This window comes from Morus notabilis, unplaced genomic scaffold (assembly GCF_000414095.1).
Source record: "Morus notabilis unplaced genomic scaffold, ASM41409v2 Scaffold78, whole genome shotgun sequence".
Classification (NCBI taxonomy): domain Eukaryota; kingdom Viridiplantae; phylum Streptophyta; class Magnoliopsida; order Rosales; family Moraceae; genus Morus; species Morus notabilis.
Genome location: NW_010367622.1, coordinates 1,382,756 through 1,400,155, shown reverse-complemented (window position 1 = coordinate 1,400,155; position 17,400 = coordinate 1,382,756). Strand labels below are relative to the sequence as shown.

At 33.5% G+C, this 17,400-nt stretch overlaps 1 protein-coding gene across 3 annotated transcripts; it reads left to right on the top strand.

The window, feature by feature from the left end:
• The first annotated feature begins 1,212 nt into the window (after positions 1–1,212).
• Positions 1,213–8,968, top strand: LOC21410559 (protein ZINC INDUCED FACILITATOR 1). 3 transcript variants are annotated; one of them, XM_024175341.1, is made up of 17 exons: positions 1,213–1,545; positions 2,503–2,543; positions 2,950–3,010; positions 3,106–3,208; positions 3,379–3,481; positions 4,355–4,408; positions 4,487–4,549; positions 4,642–4,691; positions 4,839–4,914; positions 5,679–5,894; positions 5,983–6,070; positions 6,721–6,806; positions 6,902–7,009; positions 7,333–7,377; positions 7,518–7,606; positions 7,824–7,867; positions 8,627–8,968. In XM_024175341.1, the coding sequence occupies exons 1-17, from the start codon at positions 1,392–1,394 to the stop codon at positions 8,725–8,727; spliced, it is 1,482 nt and encodes a 493-aa protein (XP_024031109.1). In that variant the 5' UTR covers positions 1,213–1,391; the 3' UTR covers positions 8,728–8,968. The 3 variants fall into 3 exon arrangements, with proteins under 3 accessions (XP_024031109.1, XP_024031110.1, XP_024031111.1); XM_024175342.1 differs by lacking the exon at positions 2,503–2,543; XM_024175343.1 differs by lacking the exons at positions 4,487–4,549; positions 4,642–4,691; positions 4,839–4,914.
• The last annotated feature ends 8,432 nt before the right edge of the window (positions 8,969–17,400 follow it).

Below are 17,400 nucleotides of genomic sequence, written 5' to 3'. Positions count from 1 at the left end.
AGAGAAGAATGAAGGGAGAAAATGAAAAGGAAAACGAAAAACGGATTTAATCCGTTTTCAGATTTTCAGAAAACGACAAAAATGTTTTTGTTTTTATTTTTTTAAAAATTTTACGCCAAACGCGTTTTACGTGGGCAATATGCTAGAATGACTATCCAACAAAGTGAAATTAGCAAAATGACCTTCTTCTATTTTTTATGAAGAAAGACACTTACTCATTCTTTGTAAAAAGATGTCATTTTGCAAATAAAAATTTTTGAAAAGTTATTTTACTAATAAAACTTTTCAAAAGAGTTATTTTTACAAAGGCGTTTTACGTATACGTTTTCATTTTTTAACCTCGAAAAACATAAAAAATGAAAACAAAAACAAAAACAAACGCACCCTATGTTTTTTAAGGAAAAAAAAGTTTTTAAAACGGCGTTCGACGTAATAAAGATAAAAAACAGAAATGAAAACGATTTTTTAGTTTAGTGTAAAATAAAAAAGAAATGAAAAAATGACTTTTATTCATTTTTTATTTTTTATTTTCGTTTTCTCCTCTCTCGAGCAGAAAGAGAAATAGAGACATTAATAAGTTTTTTTATACTGAAAATAATCTCTTGATAAAATTACAAAATGCATTTTTAAAAATGATTTTTGTTTGAAATTGAAAACGTTTTCATTTTTATATAAAAAATAAAATCATTTTAAAACGAGTTTTAAACGCGCCTTAAATTTTACATTTGAAATTTAAATTTCTTATGAAAAAAATACTATAACCTATTAATTTAAACACACGAAATAAATAAAGCATCGTTCGCTTTGCAGATTTAAATTTTTAATTTGAATTGAAATGTAATATTTTTTAAAAATTTTTAACTATAACAGAAAAAATTAAATGTAACATCTTTTAAGAATTTTTAACTCCAAAAAATTAGAATTAAAAATTCAAGGAGACCTAAGTCCGAATGTGGTGGCCGTTCATTTTGAACTACAATGGTAATTGGCATTCTTTCTTTCTTTATATATTTTCTTCTTTTTTATTCTCTGTTCATTTAAATTATAATGGGGTTTCTTCCTTTACCTTTTCTTTCTTTAACATTGTTTTTTATTTTTTCCCCATTTAAACGACACAATATGTCTTATTGATGATGACAAGGAACATGCACGGAAACATAATAATTATTAATTAAAAGTTGTTGGTTTGTAACTTGAAGTTGAGTGGTTGGTTTCATTCTTCAATCTGTATCTACAGAAGTGGGTGGTGGCAGTTGGTTCTCGAGTTGTTGTCTTATTGATGATGACAAGGAACATGTACGAAATTATATTGTTTGAAAAGATTCAGATCCCCTTTAGTCAAAAAAAAAAAAAAAACAAAAAAAAAAAAGAAAGAAGGAAGAACTTGGATAATGGCGGAATATAGAGAAGCGTTGGTGAAGCAAGAGGAGAGGATTAGTTATGATGAGAACTGCCCAGGTTGCAAGATTGAAAAGCTTAAGCACTCCAATCCCGGGATTCCTTTCAAGCATTTGTTCTATGTTTTTGTTGTTTGCCTTTCAGCAGGTACAATTTTTTTTCCCCCCTTTTATTGGTCTTTTCCTGCTATCAACTTTTGTTTGCCTTTTCTTCTCTCTCTTTTAATTATTGTGTTTGTTGGTGTTATGGCTTTGTTTTCAATCAATTTACTATTTTGTTTTGTTTTCTTTTGCTTTACTTTCTCTATACATGTAAGAATGATGGATTCATCGAATGTAATGTCTTTTTTTATTATTTTTTTCTTTTTTTCAAGTAACGATGTTTTTGCTGTCATATTCGCATATGTATCCATAACAGTTTCATTATTTCCATAAAACCATGTAGAATAAATTACTAGGCTGAGAGGAAAATGGAACAAGACAATTTTTTGTTGCTAAAGCGCAGTTTAGGCTATTGGTTTTGTGGGCCCACGTGAACGAATGCCTGAGATCATGCCTTCATCAATGCATACAATTATCAGATCCAATTTTCTCCCTTTGATGCCTTTATTGCCTTAGCATTATAGAGGAGGAATAGTACCTAGTTACTTTACAAGTCCTTACTTTCTGAAGGAAACTGGTTGATGCTGTGTACTAATACAATAGTTGCAGAAAATGCTTGTAACAAGATATGGGATTCAAAGATGTAAAATTGGTTTTAGATTTTGGTTTTCTGTGGCTACGATCTCCTCAACCCCGAGGGGCTAGTTTCCATTTTTCGAGCTGTCGAAGTGCTTGAAAAATGCTTTTACACATTAAGCAATAGCTGTTCATCAGCTCATTTTAGCCATAAACTTTAGTTTCCGAGCCAGAAAAGTAATTTGTTTCGCTGTTATAAAATTAAATTTTAGGTTGAGAGTTTTCTTATACTGCAATAGTTTCTTTCTAGTGGAATAATTTTCAGAAAAGCTAAATATTTGTTTTGTCTTCTGCTTGTTCCTTTTACCTTTCTGTTTGTACTGATATTTACCTACGATATGCCTCCTTTGTGGTTAAAATATTGCAGCTTTGCCAATATCATCTCTTTTCCCTTTCCTGTATTTCATGGTGAGTACATTACTGGGTGAACCTTTTAACTTTATATATTTGATGTATCCCGGGGTAAATTATATAATTTCGTACTTTTAATTTTGTTCTATTACTAAGAACTGAAGCTGGGTAAGACTCATTGACTTCCTTTGTCCCAACTTCCAAGTATAATGGACATGATTAAAAAATCTGAGTGGCTGAATTTTGAAATTAGCAAGTACACTTCTCACTCGTTGCATTTTAGAATACCATTGTGCACTTTCCATTTCTTCACTACACGTTTAAAACCTTGATCATTGCTGCTAATTTTATGAACAATGGATGTAATTTGGTGAGAGGTGCTTTTGAGCATGCAGTTACTCTTGTTTATAATCTGTATAGATTTTAAAGATACATGGAGTTATCACAATTTTAATTTCTGCAGATAAGGGATTTTCATATAGCGAAAACGGATGAGGATATTGGTTACTATGTTGGTTTTGTGGGTGAGATCGTGTTTCTTATAATGCCAAAAGTGATCTCTTGAAATAAAAAATTTCTGTTGAAGATTTTTGGTCCTTATATCTGTTGTTCCTTGAAGGATCTGCATTTATGTTCGGGAGATTTTTTACTTCAGTTCTTTGGGGAATGATAGCTGATCGATATGGTCGGAAACCTGTTGTAATTTTTGGCACAATTGCAATGTTAGTACTTCTAACAGTTCTTACCAACCTTGTAACTCCATTGGAAAAATTTTGCATTTCGAAGATAAAATTTCTCATTATATAGTTTCCATCCCTTTCCTTTGCGCGAGCGTGTGTTTTTCCCCCTCTTGTGATAGTGATTATAATGAAGCTAATGACAACCATCTCAGGGTGATTTTCAACACACTTTTTGGGCTTAGTACAAACTTTTGGATGGCACTCTCTGCAAGGTTTCTTCTTGGAAGTTTGTGTGGTATACTTGGCCCAATGAGGGTAAGCTTCTAGTTTTAATGTGATTTCTTTTTTTTTTTTTTTTGTAGAATACAAATTGGAGACATTTGGTTTCATATCTTCTTTGTTATTACTTCAATGCACTCTTTTAAGTTCAGGAGTAAGCTACAGATGTAGAAGTATACCATAGATGTTTCATATATGTTATATTTGGTGAAATCATTCATAAAAACAGGCATTGAAAAGCCAGCTATAGTGGCATACACCACTTTCAATTTTGCAGCAGTCCTGAATGTACGAAATTTGAAATTACGAATAATTGAAGGGCAATTACTTCTGTACTCAGGAAAGCAAAGCATGCTAGTTGATGGGGCCTAAAAAACTTCTGATGCAATCGGCATATGTGACTAATTTTTGTCTTTATTTTATTCTTTCCTTTAAATTAAATATATATATATATATATATATATATATTTTTTTTTTTTTTTTTTTTTTTTTTTTTTTTAATATATATATATATATATATATATATATATATATTGTGTTAGTGTCTATAAGGTAAAGAATAGAAGTGAATTTAACCTTGATGCAACTTGGAGCTTTGGATAGACTTCAATCAAGATAAAGACATTTGGTCATTTATTAACTGTTTTTGGCTTCTGTTTGCATATCCGTAGGTATGCATAGTATGGTAGTTATATGTGTCTTAATCACAAAGTTGTGAGCTTAACTTTGTCCTTTCAGCCAATATTGCATTTTCTAACTGTTACATATTAGTCGTCTGTGTTTTTTATAAGTAAAACAAATTTTGGTTTTGGATCAATGTATGCTAGTTGAATTGATAGCTTGAGGCTTTTTGCAGGAAATTTTTTCATTGTGATGATAATCAACTAGTTAGTTATGCTATTTATGCAGGCATATGCTTCAGAAATTTGCCGTAAAGAATATCAATCATTGGGAATGTCAATAGTAAGAGCCTTTGTCCCCTTGTGCTCATTTTAGATCTTACATTGTGATGCTTGATTTACAAAGAAAATAATTACATAGACTAGCACGGCATGGGGACTTGGATTAGTCATTGGTCCAGCTCTTGGAGGCTTTCTTGCACAGGTACTGTGCTTATACACGCATAAATATGTGTCATGCAATATTGAAGTTGTTTTCTATCTTTGGTATAATATTTCGCTGATTTTGAATCATAGCCTGCAGAGAAGTTTCCAAATGTGTTTTCCCAGGAATCTCTCTTTGGGAGGTGAGCAATGTGTTTTTTTTTTTTTTTTCCTCTCTCTTTTATAGACGTAATTATGTTCTTATGACATTTGGGGATGGGGCCATTCCTAGTTTCATATCCTTTTTACCTCACTTCTCATTTGTGCTTATTTTTTATTTATGTAAACAGGTTTCCCTACTTTTTACCCTGCTTGGTGATATCGATCTTTGCTCTGGTTGTAACTTTTATGTGCTTTTGGCTGCCAGTATGTTAACATATCCATTTTATAAAACTTTTATCATTTCACCAATACATCTCAAAAGTACTGCAGTTACCTTGTTCATATCAATTTCATTGTCAATATCCACTCACTCCGATTTGAGTTAATTAACATTGTTCCTCTTTCAAGTTAATTCATATCTGTTTCTCAACTTCCAATCACAGTCGTTCCTATTATGATTACATAAATCATACTATACTTAATATGCTAATTTGCTACAGGTAAATCCAAATATCAGAAGATCCATGACTTTAGTGCGTTATAAGCATGTTTTGCTACGCATACTTGTGTGTTGTGAAATAATAGCCTTTCTTGTTAGTTGACTTGTGTGACATTCTCCAAGGATGATTAGCTAGCCTGGTGAAATCTAAAAACGAAAGAATGAGTGTAGAATTCCTTTTTTGGCAACAAAGAGTGAATGTAGAAAACATGTAAAATAGTGTAAGGAGTCCTCCGAAAGCAACTTTGAAAAGAGAAGAGAAGAAATACGTACAGACTAGTAAAAACTTGCATATCATGCAAAAGTTAGATTTCCACGTGTTATGCACTATCTTTAGAGCGTGTTCCTAAAAGTGGTTAGCCTATATTTGGCTTTGGACATGTTATACTTTAAACATCTTATGTCTTTGCATTGTGTTATTGTGATATTTCCTGTCACGTACATGGTACTTTCCCAGTGTCAAAATAAGGATATGAAACTACTATCCTATTACAATACTTTCCATGTTTGTTATAATCGGTGGCCGCAGGAAACACTTCACTTTCATACTAAGAAGGATGAAGAGCATGAAGAATTTTGCAATTCATTCGAGACGATCACGTATGAGTCTGATCGGAAAACATTTTTGCAAGATTCTGAGGAAACCTGTCCAAGTTCTCAACAAAGTCTGCTTAAGAACTGGCCCCTAATGTCATCTATTATAGTATATTGTGTTTTCCAGCTTCATGACATGGCTTACTCAGAGGTAACAAAACTTTCTTTTATTTAACTTCATCAAATGTTTAGTATCTAGTAAGCTTCTTATTTTCCATTTCTTGGACAATCTTTTTCAGATTTTTCCATTATGGGCTGTCAGTCCTAGGAGTTATGGGGGATTAAGCTACTCAAGTTCAGATGTTGGTGAAGTTCTTGCAATTTCAGGTACATTCTAATCTAAAGTAGATACTAATCAAATCACTGTACTTCTGTTTGCAGTTGTTTTCCAAAATAATGTAAGATCAAACAAACGAAAGAATCTTAACAAACTAAAGACATCATGTCAACCTTCTATTGAAGGTCAGCCAAAATTGGAAAATGACGGTTTAAGTTACCTAGTCAGCGTGGATTGCTTTCTGATATTGTAATGATGCAACTGCAAGAAGGATCTGTCTTATGAAATGCACTTTTCTTTTATGTTTCCCGTCTAAGGTAGACATTCCTCTTCTTTCCCTTATCATTCAAAGTAGTTATCATTACTAGTTTGGCTTCAACAACTAATTTGAGGAATCCAGATGAGACGATTCCGTGAAAGTGTAAAGAAACATCAGAAAAGTAGCATGCACACATACATACATGTATTCTGTATATTAGCTTGATGTCTCAGATTTTTACTTTTACATTTTGTCTAACACACTTTAGTTTCCGTTACAAAAAGATAAAGAAAAAAGAAATAAATAGACAAATAAAATAATACTCCAAGTTCTCAAACAACATATTTACTAAGAAAACTTCATCCTATGTACGTACGCTAACATAGGATCAGTGTATATCTTCTTAATTCCAAACTATGATCTTCTTTAAAAAAATTCTAGGATTTGGCCTGCTGCTCTTTCAGTTACTCGGGTACCCACAGATGGAGAGGACTTTTGGGCCTGTCATGTTGTCTCGAATAGGAGCGGTATGTTTCTTCTCTTCATCTGTTAGCACTTTCTGCTGTCCAATTTTGTGAAGGAATATATTCTCAATTGTGTCCTTGGTTCCATCCATGTTAAGGTTGCTACAATAGCATTGCTGTCAAGTTATCCTTTTATAGCCATGCTATCGGGAGTCACCCTCACACTAATGATTAATTGTGCATCTCTTCTGAAGAACGTGCTATCGGTAAGTGCATTCCCGTATTAAAAACTTCTACTTTTCCTTCTCTGCCCATGGTCATAATGTTGGATTCATTACTCTTTCATGAGAGTGATTATCTATAACTCTGTCAGATTAAGTTCTTATTTTTTAAAAACAACTCTTGTTATCTTATATTAGAATATAGCACTGTTGTTTATAAATAGCTCAAGCTTTTGGGGTAACTAACATGGTATTAGAGCATGAGGTCTTGAGTTCAAACCGATGACTTGCACTCTCTAAAATTGTCATGTCTTGGTATGTAACTTCTGTAGACATGGTTTTAACACTCATTGTTTAAACATTATCAGGTTTCCATAACGACAGGATTGTTTCTCCTACAAAACAGAGCTGTGGTAATTCGTCTGTCTTACTTTCTATGTAATTAATTTTTTCCATAGTTTTTATTTTATTTTTCTTGGGTTCAATCCAACACTCGATCAACATTTGTAACATTGTTATTATCAATTGCATCTCCAATACCGATGTACAAAAGATGCAAAGGCAAAGAGGAGCTGCCAATGGCATAGCTATGTCTGCCATGTCACTATTCAAAGCAATTGGTCCAGCTGGTGGAGGTGCAATGTACGTATTATCCCAAATAAACTTGTTACTTTGCCCTTAATTTTCTTTTTATTTGAACATTTGCAGTGATCATGCAGTTTTTCAGTGGTTCTTTTGCATTTCCTTGATATGCTAAAAATTAATTTGGTCATCTACACGTGTAGAAAAAATCATATTGTACTGTCATTATAGAGCTGCATCCTTCATATTTCAGAAACTTAAATAATATTCTGTGCAGATTTTCTTGGGCTCAGAAGCGTCGAAATGCATCCTTTCTTCCTGGTATAGAAACTGTCACTCATTCTTTATTAACAAGGACCTATTTGATAATATATATATATATATATATATATATAGAGCTCTTTTCTGTTTGTTGTGCTCAGCTCACTGCATACATCAAAAGCTTCTCACTATAGTTATTTTAATATTCTGATATCTGTTCCCAGTTTCTTATTTTAATGATTTACTAGTTTTGTTTTTCTTTCCCCCCCTCCAAGTTATAGTTTATTTAAAACCAGCAAGGGACATTATAGATGTAACCTTGCCATGGAGACTAGAGCAAGAATTTGATATAATCAGGTGCAATTGAATTTGAAATGTAGAGAGTTGGTGTGAATTTATCAACTTCCACAGGACCAAAATTAATGTTTAAGATGCACCCAAACAAGAGGTTTGAATTGGTGAAAAAACATTTCCAGAATAAAAAGGAAAATAAAGGTAGAAAGCATAACTAGTTAAAAAATAATAATGACCATTGTAAAGACAGAAAATGAAATTGACTGTTGACAAAAAAACATCATTGGACCACAAAAAATTCTACTCAAACTTTACAAAGAACAAAAAGGGAGCATCAAACACCATATTCCTGTGAAAGTCAATTTCTTAAAGCTTAGGAAAGGTCTCTCTCTCTCTCTCTCTCTCTCTCTCTCTCTCTCTCTCTAATCCTTTTTAATTTTATGTTCTTAAATAGCATTTCTTAAAGACGGTCGGTCCTTCTAAAGCCTACTTGCATGTTCATACGATTCTCTTGGTTGGATGCAGGTGCTCATATGGTTTTCTTCATTCTAAATGTTGTTGAGGTTATTGCACTGATAATGACCTTCAAACCTTTTCTAGCTCTACCTGATGACAATATTTTGTAGCTCGCTTTCATTGGTTTACACTGTTGCAAATCATGGAAGGATATCTGATTTCCTTATGATTATTTGTTATTTTCCTTTATTTGTTTGTAGTTTAATTTTACAGCTTTAATTTTTTTTTTTTATTATTTGGAAGATTGCTAATATTAGTTTTTCCTTATTCAAATATCAGATTTGTAGGGGATTAGAGGAAGGCAGAAACTTCCTTAGGTTTATTTTCCTTGTATAAAGCAGTGTTCTGAGAGCTCTGTTTTCTCTGTGGTATGATATCAGAGCCGAATTAGGCTCCTTCGGATTATATATATATATATATATATATATTCTAGCTCTACCTGATGACAATATTTTGTAGCTCGCTTTCATTGGGTTACACTGTTGCAAATCATGGAAGGATATCTGATTTCCTTATGATTATTTGTTATTTTCCTTTATTTGTTTGTAGTTTAATTTTACAGCTTTAATTTTTTATTTTTATTATTTGGAAGATTGCTAATATTAGTTTTTCCTTATTCAAATATCAGATTTGTAGGGGATTAGACTGGAAGCCAGAAACTTCCTTAGGTTTATTTTCCTTGTATATTAATTAGTTATCTTAATATTAAGATAGTTAATATAATATATATATATATATTTTTTTTTTTTTTCGGCCTTAATCGTTGAATACCTCTTCTAGGGTTCTTTTGTTGTCCTGTCCTATTCTTGGGTTACAGCAGTACCCATTTTCCTCTGTTTTTTGAGAATATTTTTTTAGGGGTGTTCACGGATCCGGTTATGCGGATTAGGGGTTAATATTCAATCCAATTCGTTAAGACAGATTAGAAAAAATTTCAATCTGTTACCGATCCGTGAGACCCACAATCCAATTCAATCCAATCTGCAAAATGTAGATTTGCGGATTGACCTATGTTTTTATTATTCTCAAAAAGTTAAATAAAAAATTAAACACAAACATAGCATAACATAAAATTTAAATAGTTTCACAAATTTGTGACTAGAATTAAGGGTATAAATCGTAATTCATATTTATTATTAGGATTGAGATGCCAATATGGTGGGGGGTAGGAGAGTGTCAATTTCATTCCTCAACCCTAAATTAGTGTGGGACTCACACATTCTCACTCCTATTCTAAGATAAAAATGGGTAGTAAACATGGGGTTGATACCGTTCTCAATTCTCATTCCCCACTCTTGGTAAGTAAACATGCCATAAAAGAATTTTGGTTCAAGTTCTAACAATTAGTTCTTTTCCTATAAAAAGTCTAATCTCTCAAGGTAATCAAGAAGTTCCCAAGGAAGAGGAGCTTTCATCTTGGACCACTTTTAGGTATAAAAGTTAAAAACTTTTTGAAGAAAAGTTTAGTTTTGGTGCTTTTAAGTAGTAAAAATAAAATCTTTTGTGGTGATTTGTTAAGATTTGCTAAGTTCATGTTTCTATGGTCTTATTTAGTATATGGTGAATGTTATGTTAAGGTTAGAAAGTAAGATTGGATGAAAAACAACTAGACCTAGTCGAGCTTCTTGAGATGATAAAAAAAAAAATGCAAACTTTAAGGACTTTGGCATGAAAATCTTTTAATTAGCATGATTCTTGGATGTTTAAAGCTTGTTTTAGCTTCTTGAGATGATAAAAAATTTATGTCTATGCTTGAGTTATGTTTGCTCTAAGTTTATGTTCAAATATGGCATGTTATGTGGTTTTTTTCTTAAAAATTAGTAAAAATTGATTGCACTCAAAAATCACAAAACTGTGTATGTTGAAAATATGTATTAAGAAAACATTTTAACAGTAATTTGATGTTTAGGGAACTCCAAGAAAATTGACTAAAATGGCTAAGAGGACTAAAATGAAAAGATTTGGCTATTTTGGGTCAAAAACGCAAAAATGAAAAATGTACTGGATGAATTTTTCAAAACTGCTTCAATGGCAGATCCATGGCTGTATAACAGACTTGGTGTCAGATTTTAGCGGAAAAATAACGCAATTTGGTTTATAAACATTGAAAGCTATTTTTAAGGGCAAAATAGTTGAAAAATGAGGAAAAAATGGAAGTTTTATTTTCTGCAGTACTTTGACAGTTTATAATGGCTGGAAACAGTTTTAAAAAAACATACAACATGCTGGAAATGGATTTTTAACATTGGAAATGAACGAAAAATTCAGTAAAGGACTAAAACGTGAAAAATTGTCAAAACCGAGTCAATTTTGCAAAGTTTGAAAAATTGCAGTATTGCAGCATTTTTATAGCACTCTGGACAGCATGAAGGGAGTTTAAAAACCCTGTAAAAAATCCAGTTTCAAAACTGTGGCTAAGTGGCTTAATTTCAAAATTGCAATAGGGATTAAAATAAAGTAAATTCGTAAATTGGTGTTTTGTGCAAACACTTTTAAAGGTGATTTTAAATTTGTTACTGTATTTTAAAATGTAAAATGAGGTTTTAGACAATTTTAGGACCCGATCAATGCAACGAAAAATCATGAAATTAAGCTGAAGGCAAAATAGTGAAGTTACTCGTTAACCAGTTTTACGTTAAGTAATAAGAGGAAATTAAAATTTTTAATAAGATAATAATAATAATAATAATAATAATAATAATAATAATAATAATAATAATAATAATAATAATAATAATAATAATAATAATAATAATCCAATTAGTATGGGTAAGCTGATAAGAAACTCCGTAAGACACAATAATTGGATTAACTATTAACACAAAAATTAAGAATAATTAATTTGAGAAAATTAATTATTAAATTATAAAAATAATACTAAAAATTTGATAAGTTATGAACGAGTCTAAAATTAATTAAAAATTTTGTCTGTTGACAAACCTTGCAATTTACTATTGATAGTCAGATCTTAAATCCAATTAGGACACAATATTGACTGAAATAGCATGCGAGGGTAAACTTAGGATAACGCTTGCGGGGAATCTAAGTAAGTACAAACCTTACCTACAACATTGAACTTGTTTGTTCTTGTATGAATCTATGTTGTGTTATGTTATGTTTGTCAACTTGATTTATTTTAATATGTAATAATTGCTATTTTTGACATCATGCAAGCATGTTCACCAAGTAAACAAGAGGCTAATGAAATTTAACTAAGTGTCGTACCGACCTCTACTAGGTGAGGATTTTATGAAACAATACAATTATGACCTTGGATGCAGTCAGAGGGTACTTTCTTGACTCCCTATTGGTCGCGCACACCCGGTACGAACGCAGGGCCCATAAAATCTAAATATCATAATTGGAAATTCATAACTGGTCATGCATTTTATTTTAATGCATCGTGAGGCTATAGTTTATGCTTACTGCGCTTTAGCTCACCATGTTCGTGTCAATGTTGTAGGTAATACGGGTAAGAAACCCGCTACCTAATGCACTTTGATGGATTGACGGAAGTGGCACAAGATGATGGAGGCCCGGGTTTAGGATGTTGCTCTACAAGTTTATAATTTCCGCAGCCACAAATATTTTGTTATGTCACGACCCTAAAGATGAGACCGTGATTATTGGGATTTAATTTAAAATTTAACTTAATTAAATTGGATTGTTTAACAAAAATCACAAAAATAAATACATAAATATCAATATAGTTTGCTCCGGAGATTTTTTTTTACAAATAATATTTAAAGCAGTCCATAAAGTCTAAGGAGAATAGTACAACTCAGGGATAATGTCGACCAATATAGTTTATATACAGAATTACAATACATCTCAGAATTAAAACTGTATATCCGAAACAAACGTACCGCTTCAAATTTCACGCGTTCAATCCATTGACATCCACTTGTCACGTTATAAATCTAAACCGCTAACTCTGGAGGGAGTTTAAAACATTGAAAACATAATAGTAAAAGTGAGCGGAAGGCCCAATATGATACAATTTTATAAAACATTGTAAATAAAGGTATTCACGGTCTGAAGACACACCCGGAACCGATCATCCTTTTTAGAAAAAAGAAAATACTCACGTAGTAGTAGAAAAATATCTGTATAATAAAAATATGTAGAGCCATAACACCACTGAGCAAGAAGTGGATCCGTACGAGTTTCGGAACCTGTCCCCAAGGATACGATTCTCATATCCCCATCTCTGTGGCTACCATGCGTTATGTCATTTCTTAAAATATTACATTTTAAAAAATGATACTCTTTCAAGCCTCATTTCCAAAATCATTGGAAACTCAATAACATTATTCATGTTATTCCCTTAAAATCATTTACTTTAAATATGTTTTGTTCTAAAACATTTTCATTGGCCAAAATTATTTAAAGTAAGGCTAATAAGGATATGGACAAGAATATCCTATCTCTTAGCAATTTATTCAACGGATAACTTCACGCTGTCCAACCGTCTATTCTTGAAGCTCTATGACTCCCTCTAAACCTCAACGAATCCATTTGATTCGCCTCAATCTACGTGCACTTTACATAGACTTTTCAACGGAGTGAAATTGGCACAAACGGAGGTCACCGTTCTGTTCAGCACGTCAAAATGAGTCGGGATATTGTATTAGATCTTCGATCGAACGTCGGGAACCTCAAGAACTAAGACTTGCCGGAATCAGGCCACCGGCGGCGGCGGGGATTGCCGGAGCATAGTTCCACGACAAACTTGGGTCCTACCCCCCTAAATTGACCGATCTAAGTTCAATGGTGCAGTCAATTTCACCAAATTCGGCCTCTATCTACTCCAATCAAACCCAAAAACGCCGGCAAAATCCGGCTACTTGGTTCTCAATTCTCCGGCAATGGAACCTCAAAATTGGCTGAGGGATTTTGTTATCAACTTCCTTCTGAGTGTTTTGACACCTGAGGGATTTTGTTACCCACTTCCTTCTGAGTGTTTTGACACCAAAATCATGACAATCCAATGGTTGGATCATCGGAACCACCCTCCACCCAAACGGCGGTGGCGGCGAGCTCAGATCTTCGGCAAACGGTGGCAGATTCGGGCGGTGGAGGGTTGCTTCTTGCTCTATGGCGTCCTCTGAGTCCAATGGCACCGGCGATGTCAAAAATGGAGGCTAGAACAGTGCACAACTGAGAGGAGGCGCGGTGACCGAATGGGCGGCTCCAGCGACGGCGCTCCGGTGAGAATCGACGAGTGAGATGGCATGGATTTTGTTCATCTCGTCGAGCTGAGTCCATAGGGACCGGAGTCACTTGGATCGGAGGTTGGAGGGCAAAGTTACGATGGTGAGAAGTTTCGGTAGTTTTCTGACATTTCGCCAACGATTACGGTTGTTTTCGGCAGAGATGGAGGTCGTGCAGCATGTCAACGAGTCCAGCTTGTAGAGAGCTTTCTGATGGTGTGGGTGGTGTCACGAAACGACACCAAAATCTCATCGGTGGTATGTGACCGGTGTGGAGAGAGAGATAGAGTGAACGTGGGAAAGAGAGAGAGTGTGTGTACGTGGGAAAGAGAGAATGAGAGAAAAATGAAAAAATGAAAGAAAAAGAAAAGAAAAAATAGATTTAGATTTTTGGGGTAAATTTGATGATTAGACTTTAAAATCTAATTTGAATAGAGTATGGAATGACTTATTATTTAAATTTTAAAAAATTAGTTACTAACACTTAAAACTATTCAAGGGACAGTAATGTTAATTTCAAAACAATCATTTTTAAAAGAGAAATGTCTTTTACATGATAATTGTAATTGAGAATATTTCACTAATCTCATATTAATTAACACTAACCATCGGATTTGATTAATTAATCATAATTAATTTTACCGGATGTTACAATCCTACCCCCTTAAAGAGATTTTGTCCTCAGAATTGGAACAAAACCTGGGTAGCGGTTAAACTTGCGAAAACAACAACAATGCATTGTAAGGAAATGAATGGCATTAACGATTTCATCACTTTGCGACTCCTTATGATTTCTTGTATGATAACGGCTTCTCGTCTATCAATGGAGTGAATCCTCATCTCTATACATATGTCTAAACTTTCAACTTCTAATGAGAAGGGTTATACAAGGTTATAGAATTGTTGAACAAGAATCATCACAAACATGATTCTTGTACAATACTCAAAAGGTTCTAGATTCTCAACATCTAGCTAAGGACCTTAAGCTAAGTACTTAAGGAGGTTTTCCACTTAATTAGACGGATCATCTAAAAGAATTATCCAATTCACTCAGTTCTTTAATTTCACATCTGGGCTGATTTGACGCCTGTCACGTAAACACGTGCAAACCGTATTACGTGTCTTCAAAGGGTGAAAAATTGGTTCCTAATGAAAATTGACATTCAGGGCTTTCCAACGAGCTATCACATGCCTTATTTCAAATATTCTAAGCATTTCAAACACATCTTACAAGAAATTGAAATTCTGAAACTTCAACTTTTCAATGCATTTTGAAAAGTTTCTAAGCGAAATTTCAACTACGCACATCTCGGCCTATAAAACTCCAAACAAAGTGATTCCAAGTGCTACACATAACTAATGACGCACAATAAATGGTAGGCTAAGTGTTTTAAGTGCAGCGCTCGGTTCTAGAAGTTGGGGTTCAAATTCACACCTTTTGAGTTATGCCAAGAATACAGTTTTGACCTTTCTGACGAATATGATCATAAAACATCTCACATAGATTTAAGGAGTGTAATTCTAATTTCTAAATAAAGTAGAGACCTAGAGCTTCGAAACAAGTTGTCATATGCTAAAATTTGAGTTCTCTAAGTACCTCAAAAACAGTTTCTAAGAAATCAAAATTCTATCATTTCTTTGTTTTGACAGCTTTTTAAAAGTTTCTACATGAAACTTCCAATGCACACAACTCGGGTTACAAAACTCCAAATGACGTAATTCTAACTACCACATGTCACTAATAACATGTTCTAAATGGTGGCCATAGTGGTTTAGGTACAGTAATGCTATTTCAAAAAGTAGGGCTCTCAGTTATTTATTTTATCAATTCTTAAAAAATACAGTTTTGACGGCTGTTACGGGAATAATTATAAAATATTTTACAGTCCTGAAAATTATAAAATTAGTGCCTAATCGAAGTAGACATTTGGGAATTTTCAAAAAGCTATCCTAAGTTTAGTTTTGGATATGTTAAGGTCTCCAAAAATATGTTATACCAGATCAAAACGTGGTTGTTTTTCTGCAGAATTCCTAGAAATCAAGCTTAACTTAAAAAATGTATAACTTGAGCTACGGTTATCCGTTTTGGATGATTTTCATGGCTACTCGAAGCTTATAACGCGTACTAAATGGTTCTAAACTCATTTTAAGTGCAACAACTTCAGTTTCAAATTTGGGTCTCTAGTTCATGAGTTCCTAGTTTCTCTTTAAGATGCATATTTGAAACATCTTAGTAAAACCTGCACAACTAATTCTGCAGGAATCCTAAATTGATATTTCCAGTTCCTATAGGACACAGAGGCCTTCGATTCAGTATATCACATGCTAACTTCAGAAACAGACAAGACCCTCAAAAATACGTAATAGAAAATCAAAACGGCCTGTTTGGACACAGACGCCTGTTTGCAGGAAATCCATCACATGGACTAAATGATTTCAAGGTCAATTTTAATGCAACACCCACGGTTTGACACCGATTTTAAAAACGTACAAAGTGTTATTCATTCTTATCGCTAGAACTACCCGTTCTAATTCCACATGAAATTGACAAGACATCACCCTAGGGTGATCGAACCCAATATCTTCAGTCTGAGGGAACTCAATCTCATCTGCTAAAGAAGTTCTTTCATTCAAAATCTCATTTCAAGATATAGTTCGCAATGAGGAATGCCATACACATGGTGGGACAAGAAGATGAACACCACAACTCGTCAAGATGAACGTCTTGGAACGTATGGACTAAGACTCACCATGCCTTTATTGTGGAGATTTCACGTGTCAAGATGGGGAGGAACATCCATCTTACAGTTCTGCTGTGACATCTAAACACCGGTTGAAGAAAACACCTTCATTGTCATGAAAAACAGACTTATGACATTGGCTTGGTATACTTCGATTGTCACACCCAATCAATGAGAAAGAAATAAACTCCAATCTCAATAAGATAGGACCGCTCGCCTCGTTCGAGTCTTTATCAGTTTTGGAATTATAGAATGAGACATGAAAATGCTTTGTCATCTACGAATCTCATATCCAAAATATTATCAATTCCAGCTGGAAGTCAATTAACACATATACTGTTGGAAACCGAATCGAATTCGGATGCGGAAGCGTGGCGGGGAGGCGGATCGTGTATAACAAAAATTTCATAAAACTTTTGAGATACTCTATAGATTATATTAATTTATGCGTGAATAAATTAATCACATTAATTTATATATATATCAAGAACTCAATTAGGAAAAATACCTGGAAGCCGACTCGGATGATAACTTGAGTTCTTTGTCCACGAACGGGCCTTGCTCCAAGCTTTGTGTTTAGAAAACTAAAGTCTTCCACGTCGATTCCTTGATTCCACGTAGACGTGTGTGTGGGCACACGTGAGACAAAACAGGTTTTAATAACACTTGAATTTCTACCAACACCAACACATGGACGATGTGGAATTTTTGGGAGAAAAAATTTTCCTCTCTTTTTTCCTATGAGAAAATTCGGCCACCTAACTCTCTTAGGGCTGAATATTGTTTTCAAAAATTGTGTTCACAATTTTCTATCATTCTCATATTTAAA